Source organism: Kockovaella imperatae (genome assembly GCF_002102565.1).
Source record: "Kockovaella imperatae strain NRRL Y-17943 chromosome Unknown BD324scaffold_4, whole genome shotgun sequence".
NCBI lineage: Eukaryota > Fungi > Basidiomycota > Tremellomycetes > Tremellales > Cuniculitremaceae > Kockovaella > Kockovaella imperatae.
Window position 1 is genome coordinate 604,366 of NW_019028944.1, and position 13,770 is coordinate 618,135.

The 13,770-nt window shown below is 51.8% G+C and overlaps 6 protein-coding genes across 6 annotated transcripts; 4 read left to right on the forward strand and 2 right to left on the reverse strand.

The window, feature by feature from the left end:
- The first annotated feature begins 13 nt into the window (after positions 1 to 13).
- BD324DRAFT_620711 (acyl-CoA N-acyltransferase) lies at positions 14 to 941 on the forward strand. Its single transcript, XM_022015313.1, has 6 exons — positions 14 to 117; positions 172 to 265; positions 328 to 508; positions 563 to 631; positions 678 to 733; positions 783 to 941. Exons 1-6 carry the CDS (start codon positions 40 to 42, stop codon positions 875 to 877), a joined length of 573 nt encoding a protein of 190 aa, XP_021872321.1. The 5' UTR covers positions 14 to 39; the 3' UTR covers positions 878 to 941.
- BD324DRAFT_620718 (glycoside hydrolase superfamily) lies at positions 942 to 4,507 on the reverse strand. The gene is made up of 21 exons (XM_022015314.1): positions 4,194 to 4,507; positions 4,054 to 4,147; positions 3,857 to 4,005; positions 3,783 to 3,808; positions 3,710 to 3,735; positions 3,481 to 3,663; positions 3,363 to 3,435; positions 3,224 to 3,313; positions 3,164 to 3,170; positions 3,036 to 3,114; positions 2,916 to 2,988; positions 2,689 to 2,865; positions 2,446 to 2,641; positions 2,106 to 2,390; positions 1,947 to 2,054; positions 1,835 to 1,894; positions 1,675 to 1,784; positions 1,517 to 1,634; positions 1,403 to 1,465; positions 1,249 to 1,356; positions 942 to 1,198 (listed from the first exon to the last, which is right to left on the reverse strand). Exons 1-21 carry the CDS (start codon positions 4,392 to 4,394, stop codon positions 1,061 to 1,063), a joined length of 2,364 nt encoding a protein of 787 aa, XP_021872322.1. The 5' UTR covers positions 4,395 to 4,507; the 3' UTR covers positions 942 to 1,060.
- A 410-nt stretch (positions 4,508 to 4,917) lies between these two features.
- BD324DRAFT_607901 (hypothetical protein) lies at positions 4,918 to 6,078 on the forward strand (the record flags this gene model as incomplete). Its single annotated transcript, XM_022014088.1, has 5 exons — positions 4,918 to 5,042; positions 5,086 to 5,184; positions 5,230 to 5,430; positions 5,477 to 5,774; positions 5,824 to 6,078. 5 exons carry the CDS (start codon positions 4,918 to 4,920, stop codon positions 6,076 to 6,078), a joined length of 978 nt encoding a protein of 325 aa, XP_021872323.1.
- Positions 6,079 to 6,096: 18 nt separating this feature from the next.
- On the reverse strand, positions 6,097 to 7,880 carry BD324DRAFT_620726 (hypothetical protein). The gene is made up of 9 exons (XM_022015315.1): positions 7,544 to 7,880; positions 7,395 to 7,487; positions 7,214 to 7,352; positions 7,136 to 7,162; positions 6,995 to 7,088; positions 6,826 to 6,946; positions 6,625 to 6,774; positions 6,523 to 6,570; positions 6,097 to 6,483 (listed from the first exon to the last, which is right to left on the reverse strand). Exons 1-9 carry the CDS (start codon positions 7,856 to 7,858, stop codon positions 6,118 to 6,120), a joined length of 1,353 nt encoding a protein of 450 aa, XP_021872324.1. The 5' UTR covers positions 7,859 to 7,880; the 3' UTR covers positions 6,097 to 6,117.
- A 58-nt stretch (positions 7,881 to 7,938) lies between these two features.
- BD324DRAFT_620731 (Fusaric acid resistance protein-like-domain-containing protein) lies at positions 7,939 to 12,246 on the forward strand. The gene is made up of 14 exons (XM_022015316.1): positions 7,939 to 8,670; positions 8,714 to 8,916; positions 8,954 to 9,212; positions 9,258 to 9,353; positions 9,398 to 9,951; positions 10,005 to 10,276; positions 10,313 to 10,376; positions 10,427 to 11,199; positions 11,246 to 11,419; positions 11,457 to 11,633; positions 11,684 to 11,690; positions 11,729 to 11,800; positions 11,840 to 12,019; positions 12,072 to 12,246. Exons 1-14 carry the CDS (start codon positions 8,085 to 8,087, stop codon positions 12,210 to 12,212), a joined length of 3,558 nt encoding a protein of 1,185 aa, XP_021872325.1. The 5' UTR covers positions 7,939 to 8,084; the 3' UTR covers positions 12,213 to 12,246.
- Positions 12,247 to 12,378: 132 nt separating this feature from the next.
- On the forward strand, positions 12,379 to 13,713 carry BD324DRAFT_578132 (thioesterase-like superfamily-domain-containing protein; the record flags this gene model as incomplete). The annotated part of the gene is made up of 3 exons (XM_022013306.1): positions 12,379 to 13,107; positions 13,166 to 13,306; positions 13,366 to 13,713. The coding sequence occupies 3 exons, from the start codon at positions 12,379 to 12,381 to the stop codon at positions 13,711 to 13,713; spliced, it is 1,218 nt and encodes a 405-aa protein (XP_021872326.1).
- Positions 13,714 to 13,770: the final 57 nt, after the last annotated feature.

Below are 13,770 nucleotides of genomic sequence, written 5' to 3' on the forward strand. Positions count from 1 at the left end.
TTTGGTACTACGTCGCACCTGCCTGTAGTCCGGCAGACCATGTCTATCATACGGCCATTCGAGCTCCAAGATGTTCTCAAATTCAATAGTATCAACGTAGACGCTTGGACGGCAACGGTGAGCTAGGTCTTAATGGCCTCATAGCAGCAGTTCAGCTCACTCATCTCGCAGTATCACACTGGATATTATGCCTCATATCTGGCGCAATGGCCAGACTTTTGCGTTGCCGTCCAAGGATCGTTTGACGACACTTTAGCTGCTTACTGTGCGCTAGTCTTTCCTCCGCTTTTCGAGTTCTTCGTTTGCTGATCCAACTTGATCCGTCAGTGATATCAAAGCATGAACCCCCTCCGCCCGACAACCTACATCACGGACATGTCACTGCATTGACGATAAAGCCAGAATACCGAGGACTTGGCCTGGCTCATATCCTGATAGACATGCTGGAGCGCTTGTCTTCCTCAGGGACAGATTGCGTCGACGCGTGGTTTGTCGATCTGTTCGTGAGGTAGGTTTCTGGTGGGCTCCTCCGCGAACGTGTGGCTTACACTTCCCTTACTAGATGCAACAACACGAGAGCGATAGAGATGTACGAGAAAATGGGATACTCTGTCTTTAGGAGAGTCGTCGAGTGGGTCAAATGAGGATATGACAATGGCTAGCTGATCGCTTCGCAGCTATTATACAGGTATGGAAGGTGTAGGGTCTACAAAAGACGAGTTGGATGGCTTCGGTGCGTCTGTTTAAAAAGCGCCCTGATTGCTGCTGACATGCCGTGGTAGATATGCGCAAGTCGATGCCGAAAGATACCACAAAGCGGCACGTTCGATCGAACGGAAGGGATATACTCGTTTCAGCGGATCAAGTCTGGGCTTGAGATCTGGCCGTAAAACACAAATATAATCAAAGTCGTTGTATCTGTATTGTCATGTAATCCGTATCCCATGCGTTCACACATTGCATGCCTCGCCATGCGGGTAGATGATGTCTTTATTATTTCAAACGATTAGATATGTGCGAAATGAATGTCCCTTCTCTCCTCCTGTTTCAAAATTGTCCTCTATCGAGTCTCTTGCATGTCCACTTTGAGTGTTAAAGGAAGATCCCTCGAGCTGTGTCCGGCGTAGAGCTTGAATTTACCCTTCGGGACGACCCACATCTGGTGCTTGACATCCCAGACAGAGAGATCCTTCTTTCGCTGCGGGTCGGAACATGAGCACTAGTTTCAGATCGGTATCAAGGACTCACGAGGTGGAAGTGGACAACCTCTGATTGACCTGGCTTAAGGTAAGGCTTGCTGAAGCCCTTCAAGTGTCTCGGGGGCTGCTCTCGCTCAGATTCGGGGAATGAGACGTACTGTGGCCTCATGAGCGAAAGCTTAGCGGCTTATTGCTGTACGTACGAGTTGGGCTACTTCGGCTCCAGCGACTTCACCTGTATTGGTGACGTTGACGGAAGCGGTCCACTGATGGTACGGTGAGCAACCTATCAAGATTGATGGTAGATATTCGCTCACCAGAACATTGTAGAGATCCGCCTTGCCAGCGAACTTTTCGTTGGTCTGTTGAACAGTGTCATTCAATTGGATATGGGTCTCCTTGAAGGACAAATGAGACAGCTCGAACGATGTGTAGCTGCGGTATCCTCAGCTCATGCCGCGACGATTTGACGCACCTGAGACCGAAGCCAAACTCGAAGCGGGGAGGAATGTTGTATTTGTCAAACCATTTGTAGTCGATAGCGAGACCTTCTGTGAAGAAGGATCGAGGGTAGGTCTCGTCTTCCTGGATGAGTTGTCAGATACCTACAAGGGCGACGCTGAAAGATCTCTTACCTCCTCGCGGATGATGCTTGGGGGCCATTCAGATTCCGTTCGTCCCATGGTGAAGGGCAACTACCTTGAGTCAATACGAATACCATTTCAACGGACGCTTCCGCGGACTGACCTTGCCGGAGGGGTTAACATCTCCCCAGAGGATGTCGACAAGAGCATTTCCACTCTCTTGACCGGGGTAACCGGCCCAAATGACTCCCGCAATCTTGGGTAGGTCAATCTAGATTTGGTCAGCACCAGCCTTGGAAAACATCACAGGGCTTTCTCTCACCCAGTCTTCCATGATGGTCTGACCTCCGGTGTGCATAACGACCACGACCTTGCCAGCACAGCTCTTCTCAACTGCCTTGATCAACTTTTCTCCCTCGTGGTCCAATCGCAAGTTATCTCTGTCCCATCCTTCAACAAGGTAGACCTTGACGAAGACCATGCAGACTTCTGAAGCGGCTGCGACGGTCTGGATGGATTCAAAGTGCGTGGCGTCGTCTTGCAAGTACTGATCGATTCGGATCTTTTCGCTTCTTGCTCGAAGAGAGATGGCCTCGAGAGGGGTCGACTGTGGATCAGGTGATGAGCTCAAGCTGAGATCGGTGATGGCATTCTTCTCTCACGATGTAGTCGGGGTAGGCAGCACCCGATCCACCACCGATGGTGACAGTACCGTTCCAGTATCTTCGTTCAGAGTTGACAATGCAGAACAGATCTGGTCCACATCCACTGACAGTGGGAGGCGCTCCCGCATCTGATCCGAAGATCCCGATTCGACGAATGCCCTTCAAGGGGAGGACTCCGTCGTTCTTGAGCAATCTATACGACTCGTCAGGTCATGTCCTCAGTATTTTGAAGCTACTCACACCGTTGAGTCAGCGGCAACCTTTCGAGCAAGGATATGCCCATCGCCTCGGTTGTCAACGTGCTCGTTCTTGAAGACCATGCCGTCTTGCTCAAATTCGTCGGAAAGATCGTATTTTTGGAAATTGGGAGCGGGATAGTCCTCGTGTTGCCTAGAAGCATACCAAGGGAGGAGGATTCTGCGAAAGCTCAATCAGCGCCACACAAGTATCAAGCTGGAGCGCCTTACCTGCGGGCCATGTCGTCCAGCCTAGACTCGGGTACGTCACCTGCTTTGACTGCCTTGATAAGGTTGTCACCGACTGGTACATTGTCAGTTTGAACAAGACTTCCACGTGAGAGCACTGACAGTACTGAGCCTCGGGCAGCTCCATGTCCATACCGTTCCTAGCGGAAGGTACAGTCGAATGAGTCGCACCATAGTCACTCTGAATTTCGATCAGTTACAGCATTTCAGCCAGTTTCGTCTTAACACACCAAGATGCTGGCCGTGAGTCAGCTGCGTTCAAGAATGGTAACGGTCTAGTCTGAGCTCACAAGCCTTGAAAGTTTAGCTCATCCTTCATTATCTTGTTCATGGCGACACTGTTCTCGCAGGTTTGAGTACCGTTGATTTTGTTGTAGGAGCTTGAGGGGCAGTGAGTTGCGGCCATGTAGAGAAAGTGAGCTAGCTTACCACATGATGGATCCAGTTCCTGCTCGGACACTTTCCGCAAAGCTGGGAAGGTAGAGCTCCTTGAATGTCTTGTCTGTGACGGGTGTCAGGTACCCGGCTCTGCAGGCTCAATCCTCACCATCAATCTCGACGGATGGGAATTGGCAGTCGGTCCGCTGTCCGTTGACAACCGGACCTTTGCAGACTTCGACCTGCTCGAATAAGATGTAGTGCTTGGAGCAGGTAATCAAGCCAGAATCTTGCATGGCGCGGACGGTGAGACCAGATAGTTGGGTGGTGAGATAGGGGTCGGGCGAGAATCCTGAAAGGGGGTCAGCGAGCTATAATGAGCGGATGATGTTGCATACCTTCCCAGTTTCGGCCGGCGTATGGTCTTTATCCCTGTTAGCCATAGAACATCGACACGATCATATTACTTACGACCTGCCCAACGGTCCACCAGTGATCTAAGACTTGTCAGTGAAATACCAGGTTACGAGGATGCATCAGCTTACGGGCGACAAAGCGACATTGATACCCTTGCCTCTAAACTCCTTTCCGATGTGGAGACCCTTCTTGTACAGAAGATCCCTGTCGAAAGAAGCAGCCGCGAAAAATGGGGAAGGGAATTGGGTGACAAAATCGGTGTAACGAGGGCCGGATGCTGAAGTCAAGTCAGCTAAGGGTTCCCTTGGACAGACATTTGACCCACGTCCGTCATCGAAGCACAGTCCTGGGATCCCGAGCCGAGGTACACCTCCAGAGTTTGAAGAGCAAGGTCCGAAGACAGCGGAGGTGAGGTTGACCTGGGGGAAATTAGCGACTTTCGGACCGAAGGATTGCTCTAATTACCTTCTCTTCAACGGTCATCTTGCTGACCGCATCAGCAGCCATGTCAAAGGCTGTCGCCCAAGCTCCCCCATGTGAGACCGGAGCTTCATGTTCGACGACGAATGGAGCCGATTCCTTGATCTGGTGAAGGGGTGATTGGTGAACAGCTACGGGAAGGAGCGGTGACAACAAGGTCAGTGAGTCTCGAAGAACGGACCACATGGTGAGAGTCAATTGTCGTTGGTGTCGATCCTATATCACTGACTGAGGGAACCGCCGAATCACCTATGCGTCAGTTCGGTCCACAGTGGGTATCGATAGGCGGACGCAGGAGCAGCAACAACAACAACAACATTTGGGATATTTTCCTTCCACTCGTTGGGACTGTTGGATCCGGTGGATTCGCCGTGTTTGCCGCAAAAGGCAACATCGAAATCTAATCTCCCGCCTTTTCACCGATCCATCGGATCTACGCCCCCCACTCTGATCTGGGCTTCGCACTGAGAGTCCATCCCAATAGCGCTCAGCAGTGAACACTGCTATCCTTTCAAGATGCAGATTTTCACGGAAAATCAAGACAAAGGACAATGCCAATCCAATCCTTACCTAAGGGAGCAGCGTAATCTCTGAATAACTGACGATGGGTGGCTGCCTGCTTACTGACTGGCGACACTGATCTTCTCTCTACGGCTCCACTTCATGAGCGCATGATATATCGCTTGTGCTACACTGATAGTCGTATGTCATGTCGCTGCAAGCAAGAGCGATCTTGCCCGTAGTTCCACAATATCATCCGCAAGCTTCTGCCGACTTTGAAACCGATCAAGTGGGTCACACGCACATTCAGAGCTCTCTTCAGTCCAAGCACTGGTGAGTATGCCCGAGTCCTCACAGGGTCTTGACGAGAGCCCAGGCTCTACGAGCATCAAATACCTGCACACGCCTACCCTTCCTTGCCTAAAGTGGGCCCCTTTCGCCTGGACGAGATCCCGCATCTATCGACAGAGGTGGAGTGAGTTGACTAGCGAGAAGTGGAAGGCTGACAACATTTATCAAGTGACCAGCAGAATGATAGCCTGAAGAACGAACGGTTTGTAGATGAAGTATCCTCACCCTCTGCACCGCTCCTTCCGCTTCATCATGACCCTGCTGGCAGTTCATCGCCGTCGCGTCTCGCCGCGTTTGTAGTGGACAAGTCATGTCCCCACGCCGAAGAGTTGGACTATGTGCCTATACCGACAGGCACCTCTTTCCTGAGGTGAGCTCTCCTCAGCAACTGAATGTTTCATCTCTCACAATGGCAGCTCCCGTGGTCTCCAAGCGCCTAGAAGCCGACCAGATGGTCTCAAAGCACGGAAAGAATCGAGTACGCTGGGAGTTACGGTCGAATCGGCTGCATCACCGACTGATGCAGACGAGCCAGTGGAGCAGGACCTCGGGGATGTCATACAGACTGCAAAGCACGGCTCGCCATCCAAAGCTCGAATGGTCAGACTTTCTCCTCTGACACCAACCACTCGAGTCAATGCAGATCTGTTAGGCAGTCCAACAACTCCAACCGGCAAATCGAAACTAGTCACTCCACTCTTGCCCCAGATCAAGGTCAGTTGACGAGCGTTGAGCTGGGCATGATACTGAAATCCAAATAAAGGTCCATCTAGAGGAACAGACGGGACACCGGGAATCTGCGTCTCCTTTCGAAGTGTATTCACCTCTAATAGCAAATCTACCCCGAGATGCCGAGCTCCACGATCGACATGACGAGCAGACATCCCATCGCAGGACAAGCGCGACCGCCGAATCGCAGCATAGTAGAGTTGGACCAGGAATGACACCGAGTCTAGCGGAAGTCATGGATCGAGTTGGAGTCAGTGCCAAACGAAATCGCTTGGATATTGATGACTGAGGATTCGAGATCCAGGTACCGACCAATGTAGCCTATGCATCAGGTAGCGTCTGTCTCAGGTTCCTCTTTTCGCATCTTGACTACCCGTCCACCTTCGATGATCTCCTGCCACTCGTCTCCCCGCGACTGTCCTACTGTACCGCCACTGGCACCCTCTCCTGCCATTGTGTCAAGAAACGCTTCATGTTCTACTCCGTCTCCCGGCCTCTGCATGTCCTCGAGTTTACGCTTATTTGAAGGAGTCGACGAGGCCGCCGCCATCTTGGCGGCCCTGATGTCCCTATGAGCATGTTTCTGCTGGCTCCTTGACGGGCCCGATTTCGTTGCCTCTGCATTTATTGGCGCCGCCTCGGAGGAGGCAAGCTCAGCTTGAGCTCGAGATCCCGCGAGGGCATATGCGTTGTACTGTGGGTGGTCAGCAAGGCAAATTAAAACAGGGCATACCTTCTTGAACCTTTCGTAATCCTTCACGACTGATAAACCTAATCGATTCTACGTTTCTTTCAGCACAATACGAGGGAGATCTCTGTAGATCAACAAGCTCACCTTGTTCGTCTCCACTAGAATCGTCCTGTCAGGGTTCTTGAGATCGACCGTGTGGGATGGATCAAGTGTCGATACGTGCTCCGCGATGGACTTGATGACATCCATGCGATCCAATCGCTGAGAGTTACGGCTGTTGTAGAGGATACCAAACTACAGGCAGAATGTCAACGAACGGCGAATGCTGTACGGTGTTATGCTCACCGTGACCGGACCCGCCGTATCGGACTGAAATCCCTCTTTTAAGACCTCTGGACACATCGCTGACAGCTGTGGAAGGGTGGCACCACAGGTACCAAGAACAGGGACAACTCGCTGGACATATCTAGAGAGCTATTCAGCCCCAGTCATAAGCCATGAAGTCAACTCGCACCTGAAAGGACATCTGGCGTTCTTCTCGATTTGTTCCATCATATGCACAACCAGGCGTGCTGGATCCAGAGGAGGCAGAACCTCAACATATATGACTGAGAAAGGTATAAGCTCAAAGCTAGGTCTCTCGAACGCAGCTTACCACATGGTGTTTCGTGCTTGCACAGACCTGTTTCGATGTTAGCTTAGAGCGAATGGACACCCTGCTGGATGGATTCACGGAATCTGGACGACTTCTTCTCCACCGACATATCTGCTAGCTCCTGCTTGAGCATCTCTTCGAAATCTTCTTCCTCGCCGATTCTCGATTCAGCCTTCACTATGACCTCGTGCGCATCGGGATACAGCTCGTCCGCGATCTAGCATGAGGATTAGCATACCTCAACTGAACCACAGCTCACCCTCTCGAGATATTCAACCAACTCCCTCTCGGCTGACCTCTCCTTGTCACGTACAGTAGTCACGCAGATCCCAGGAGCCATCATGATCTCGCTCTAAGGCATGTCAGCGAGATGATCTCTCGGATGGCTCTACCATCACTCGGACATACCACGGGATCATCACGATAACGACCAAGATGATTAGGCCGATCACTGCTCTCCCATTTTGGTCCGGGGGCTGCATCCGACCTTGATCCACCCCCGGCATCTCCATGGGCTCCATGAGATCCTCCCCTACCTCCACCACCTCCGCGTCCTCTTCCACCTCTTCCGCCCCTGCCTTGTCCTCGACCTCCTCGACCTTGCCCCTCAGCCTGTGCGGCAACTTTGTATTTCCAGCTCTTGTTCTTCTGACCGGAAGAGCTACCACCTCTTCCTTGATGTCCGCCTCCACTTTGCTGTTGAGATGGTCCAGCGTCCGACATCGTGTACTCGATAGATGTCGACCAAGTCTGGAGATCGATGAGATCGTTCAAAATTCGATGAAACACCATCGTTGAAACACGTGGCATGGCTGGGGCTCCGCTTGTCTCTGCCTTGGCTTTCGGGTTCATGAACTCTCCCAACGCGACCTATGTCTGATATGACTGACTTGTCGGGTGCTACGAAGCCCGTCGACTGCTCAAAAAGGATGCTCTGAGAACTTCCAGAATGGCCCAGCAACGATCGTCTCTAGGTGTTCGGGCCTCTGATGGCCTCGATAGCTCCTCCGGTCGAGCTGGACTTGCTCAGTCGCTCCCTGCTCAAAGTCATATGCCTGCCCGACCTGGAGATAGTTGGTCAACGCCTAGAGCAGGATCCTCCAGGCATGTACAGACTCGGTCAGTCACAACAAAAGCCTTACGTGCGTTGGGATCTGGCGACCGGGACTCCTTCGACAATTGGCACGCCTTGAGGGACATGGACGACGACGATAACGACAAGGAAGAGGCATCGGACCCATTGCGGAGCAGTGGATTTACTCGGAGACTCAGTGTAGCTACCGCCATCTTCATACCGAACCAGAGCACTGGATTTGGCGAACAGAGAGCCAATGTGTGGTCTTCGAGCCCTTCAATAGCTAAAAACTTCTCATCGTCACCGCCAAGGATATCGAACGGATTTGATGAGCTTATTAGTGGGCGAATGGAGGAGGGTTCAGACTCGGTCCCACGCAGCGAAAGAAGAAGCGGACATGGTGATCGTCTTGATGGGACTTCTGTGCCTATCAAAGCCCCGGGCGCGCGACAAACAGTCCGTGAGTGGGGGGTTGAGACGACAACTTCTGACAGAGCACGAAGCCTGGCAGGAGAAGGTCAAATCGTTGTCACCAGTCTTTGTAGCCATCTTCAAGTGCTCGTTAGCTTACACCCTCGCCTCTTTATTCACCTTTGTACCTCGCCTGTCAAGGGTGCTATCTACGACTAGCGAGACCGATGCCCACGGCCGCATCACACCTGTGCCAAACTATTCGGCCCACATGGTTGCCACGGTTGTGGTTTATGTGGGTACCTCCTACAGCGGAGACTGATCCCGAGCAGTACAATCCAGCCAAAAGTATTGGTGGAATGCTCTTGGCAACACGATTCTGCATCATCCTCGCCTCCTTTGCTACATTAGTATCCTTGGGAGCCATGGGTACGTTATGGCTGTTTGATCAGTTCAGCCCTTCACACGGAGACAAGTGGGACTGGGTCAGCGAGATAGGCGATTGGATCGTCTGTGTAGTGTGGGTAGGAGGAAGTATGGGAACTTTGGCCTTTGCTAGAGTATGGGTAGGCAACCCAAATTTCAACACCGGTAGGCTGCTATCCAAACGACGGCCAAGATATTGAATAGCGAAAGGTTGCTCAATGGCTGCCATCACAATTTACACTGTCGTCATCAAGGAAGGTCTGATACCGAAGCTCTTAGAGGTGTTGCTCATTGTTCTGATGGCAGGTAAGATCAGTCAGGATGGACAGACGAACTCATGAGCTTCACAGCCTGTGTCACGAACCTCGTCTGCTTTGTCGTCTTCCCCGTTTCAGCCACTACGAGACTTCAATTATCTATCTCCAAATCTCTGACATCTTTTTCGACTCTTCTGGACAGGCTATGCGCAACGTTTCTTCTGGAAAAGACAGTCGTCAAAGGCTCTCACACGACACTCCGTGATGCTGTGACTTCGCACGCAGCAGCATTCAAAAACCTCAAGGCCGATCTCGCGGAAGCCAAACATGAGCGAGTCGTCGATACGAGGATTCGCGGGAGGCATATGGAGCTCTACGATGCGGCGATTGAAAGTCTTGCTCGATTGGCTCAGCATCTTGCGGGATTGAGAGGCAGTACGAAATTGCAAGAAGGGCTCTTAAGAGCTGCGCGGGAGGGAAGAATCCGCTTAGACCATACACAACTACCGAGCATATCCCCCACGATGCTCAAGAGCATAAGCTCAGACTTTCACTGGGGAGGAATCGAGGACGGGGACCTGCAAACCAGCATAAAGCTTTTAATGCAATTCCAGGAGATTGCGGGGTCGCAGATGAGGCAGCTCGTGGTACGTACTCATTGTGGAATCGCACTGGCATCCAGAGCTAATGCTGGAATCAGTCACGATGCGATGATGCATTGGAGGCTGTCCAAGCAGTCACTCACAGGTCCACAAAGACTGTTCCATCGTTGTCTGAGGTCAGGTCAGATCTCGCCTCTTCCCTCACAGACTTCAATCGATACTCCAGCCGGGCCATCAAACGACTCTACGCGGGCCCAAGGCGGCAGAAAGAGTACATGACGCAAGACCTTGATGACAACGACGATGACTCTCTCTTCGATCCCGACGATATGCTTCAAGGACCCAACGAGACGGTATTTCTCATATACTTGTACGTTGTGAACCTCGGTCCTCGCTGACTTTGCAGTTTCCTCTTCACCCTCGAGGAGTTCGCCCGCGAGCTCATCTTCCTCATCGACACAGTTTCCGAGGTAGGAAGTGTCGCTTTGTCTTGTTCAGCAGTGCCTGATACGTTCCTCAGATCTTAGAGGAGCAGCCCATGTCCGCTTTGGACTACTTGTGGTCCGTCCTGCCCTCACGTCGTGGCAGAACGGAGAAGCGAGGGGCGTACCTCTATAAGCAACTCCGCAAAATTGTTCCAGTAGATCCTTCCAAGCTCCAGCCGCCCCTGTTCCCGCGATCCCAGGCGGATGGTGAGGAAAATTACTCCATCACCTTCACATTATGGGAACGGTTTCGCAAGCGACTTTGGACCATGGGCGAGTTTCTCCGTCGGCCGAATATCCGCTATGCTCTCAAAGCTGGCATAGGCGGGGCCATACTGGCAGCTCCAGCATATACCGAAGCCGGTCGCCCCATATTTTTGCGTTACAGAGGCGAATGGGCTCTGATCGCGTATATCTCCGCTATCAACCCCACGGTCGGAGCGACCAATTTAATCTCGGTGTTTCGAGTCATCGGCACAATTATCGGCGCCTCTGTAGCTGTAGGCGTCTACACTCTGTTCCCTGAGAATGCGGTCGTCCTGCCCATTCTCGGCTGTATCTTGTCGATTCCAGCGTTCTACGTCATCACGCAGATGCCTGGATACGCTCAAGCGGGGCGGTTCACCCTGCTGGCTTACAACCTGACTTGCCTTTACGCATTTAACTCGAGAGAAAGAGAAATCAGTCCGCTGTCTATTGCCATTCGTCGATCTACGAGCGTCGTGGCTGGGGTCGTCTGGGCGGCAATCGTCTCTAGATACTGGTGGCCTTATACGGCCAGGCGAGAGCTGCGGATAGGTCTATCAGAGTGAGTTGGTCGTTATGCCCGCCGGATCATCGCTGATTTTTCTCAGCTTCTTCCTCGATCTCAGCTATCTATATTCCAAGCTCGTCACAACTTACTCTCACGGCAACCAAACCGAGGACAACACTGTGAAGAGACAAAGCTCTGAGACCGAACCTTTGCTACCAACGGTCGCCTTTGAACACTCTCACCTTGGACCCGGTATCAGGCAATTTATGTCGATGTGAGGTCGTACATGTCACACGGAGCTCATTTTCCAGGGAGCTGCATCTGCAAGGCCAGCTGCAAAGTCTCAGAGCCCGGCTCGCCGAGACGAAGAACGAGCCGCGCCTCAAGGGGCCCTTCGCCTACGACTTTTACAAAGAAGCGCTGTTGAGTTGTGAAAGGATGCTGGACAGGCTTCATTCAATGCGCTGTGTCACGACAAGAGAAGAATGGTGAGCGGATTGTAGAGCGCAACTAGAAAATAGCTGATGCCGGATGGCAGGGACAACGTACGCGGCAGAGAATCTGCTAGCCACTGATCATTCAGGGCATACGAGAAGCCTTTGTGCTTCCTGTCAATCCACAACGACGAGAGATGGTAGGAAATGTCATATTATATGTTCGTGTGCGGTCGAGTGCGTCAATTGATACCATTCAGTTTTACACCCTTTCCGCTGGTTTTCAACTTCGAACTCCGATGCCACCGTATCTTCCTCCGGCGGAAGACGCTCGGAGACGCCTCGTAGAAGCTATACGAGGGCTCGACGTGGTACGAAAGCGGTCCGTCAGGGGAGGCGGTAGGCACCTGTTGTACTTTGCGTACGCCTCAGCCATGCAGGTGAGTTGGCCTGAAACTCGTGGCAGCTGGCCCCAGAAATGACGTTCATCAGGAGGTCATTGTTGAGCTGGAATATTTGGGCAAGATGATGCAGGACTCCTTTGGTGTCATATCGCAGAGCACGGTCGAGGACTTTGAGGCGTTGTTCAATAGTGGTCCAGGATCTGATCGGACTGACCCGCAGTGTCTCTAAGGGATTTGAAGACTTGTATGTATCTCATTTCATGGATCATCGGCAACTTATGATAGCCGAGGGATCATTTTTTCCTTGTTTTCAGCGTGAAAATGAGCGTGGTCTTTCGAGATCCAATCTGACTTTTTTGTTATCCTCTTTGAGACCAAGCAGAATGGCAGATTCGATGCCTTACAGCAGCACCAGTGCCTATGATTTCGTAGCCGTTGGACCTGTCACTGCGAGTGAAGGTGCAAGGGCTTCACAGCCCTCAGCTGACTCGTACCAAAGTCAATCCATATGGTGTCCCAAAGGTGCTCGAGGGGCTTACGGCGGTCAAGTCATTGGCCAAGGTCTTCACTCCGCTATCCAGACAATCTCCGATAACAAAGGTCTTCACTCGATGCACATACACTTTTTGCTTCCTGCCAATCCCTCCATCCCGATAATCTACAATGTGGACCGGATACGAGATGGGAAGAGTTATGCGACACGGTCCATTCGAGCGATGCAAGGTGATAAAGTCGTAGCTGTCATCATGGCTAGCTATTCGACCACTTCGACGAGCACAAGAACGGTTGATGGCGTTAGACAGCCATCTTTGAAATCCCAAACGACGGGTTTGATCGTCCCCAGTGAAGAGCCCTCGGTCTCTCATTCACTTAGATTCGTCATTGAGAGTTCTAGCAAATCCTCAGATAGAAACGAACGGACGACAAAAGCCAGTGGCACGCATCGGTACGGACAAGGTGGTGATATTCCTCCATTTCAACCTCGTTACGCGCAGCCTTATCCTGATGGGATACTGCCAATGAAGCAATGCGAATTGGAACCGGATAGATGGACCAAGTTTTTGAGCAGAGCCGAATCCAGTATCTCGCCTCGAAGACGAAGAGCCGTCGAGGAGTATATCCAAGTGAGCGAGAACGCCATGTTTTTTTCTTGGACGATAGCAACCTGACAGATGTTCACAGGAGAGAAGGGATTCACCATGGGAAGTGGCAATAGCTAAGAGCTCGACCCATTTTACACCTCTCGAAAACGGTACGAGGCGGATGGTCTGGCTGAAACCCAAGATTCCCAGTGGGACAAAAGTCTCGTTGGAAGAACACAAAGTGGGTGTCTATACATTGAATTGACACATGGGGTGGACACTTACGGTGTCCTGCTCCAGTGCATCATCGCCTGCATTTCCGACTTCCAATTCATAGGCGCAGCAGCTCGCCGAATAGGTCTCACGGCAATCAGCAAACCTCCTCTTGGAATGCTCACGTCCTTAGACCATACCATCTACTTCTACCCCTTCCCCAAAAATCTCGACCCCTCTGCCCCGTTGTTGCACGTCATTGAGGCGATTATCGTGGATGTGCAACCTGGACGAGGGGTTGTCCAAGGAAGAATATACACAGAGACCGGGGAATTGATCGCAGTGACGATACAAGAGGGCGTGGTCAGAGCCGGTCAAATCAGTGCAGGAGAAGGGAATAGAGCGCAGCAGGCGCGGGAGAAAGCAAAGCTGTGATAGACATTTATAGAATACATGGACAAATGCTATGTCACCAAGCTTTGAGGCGAAACA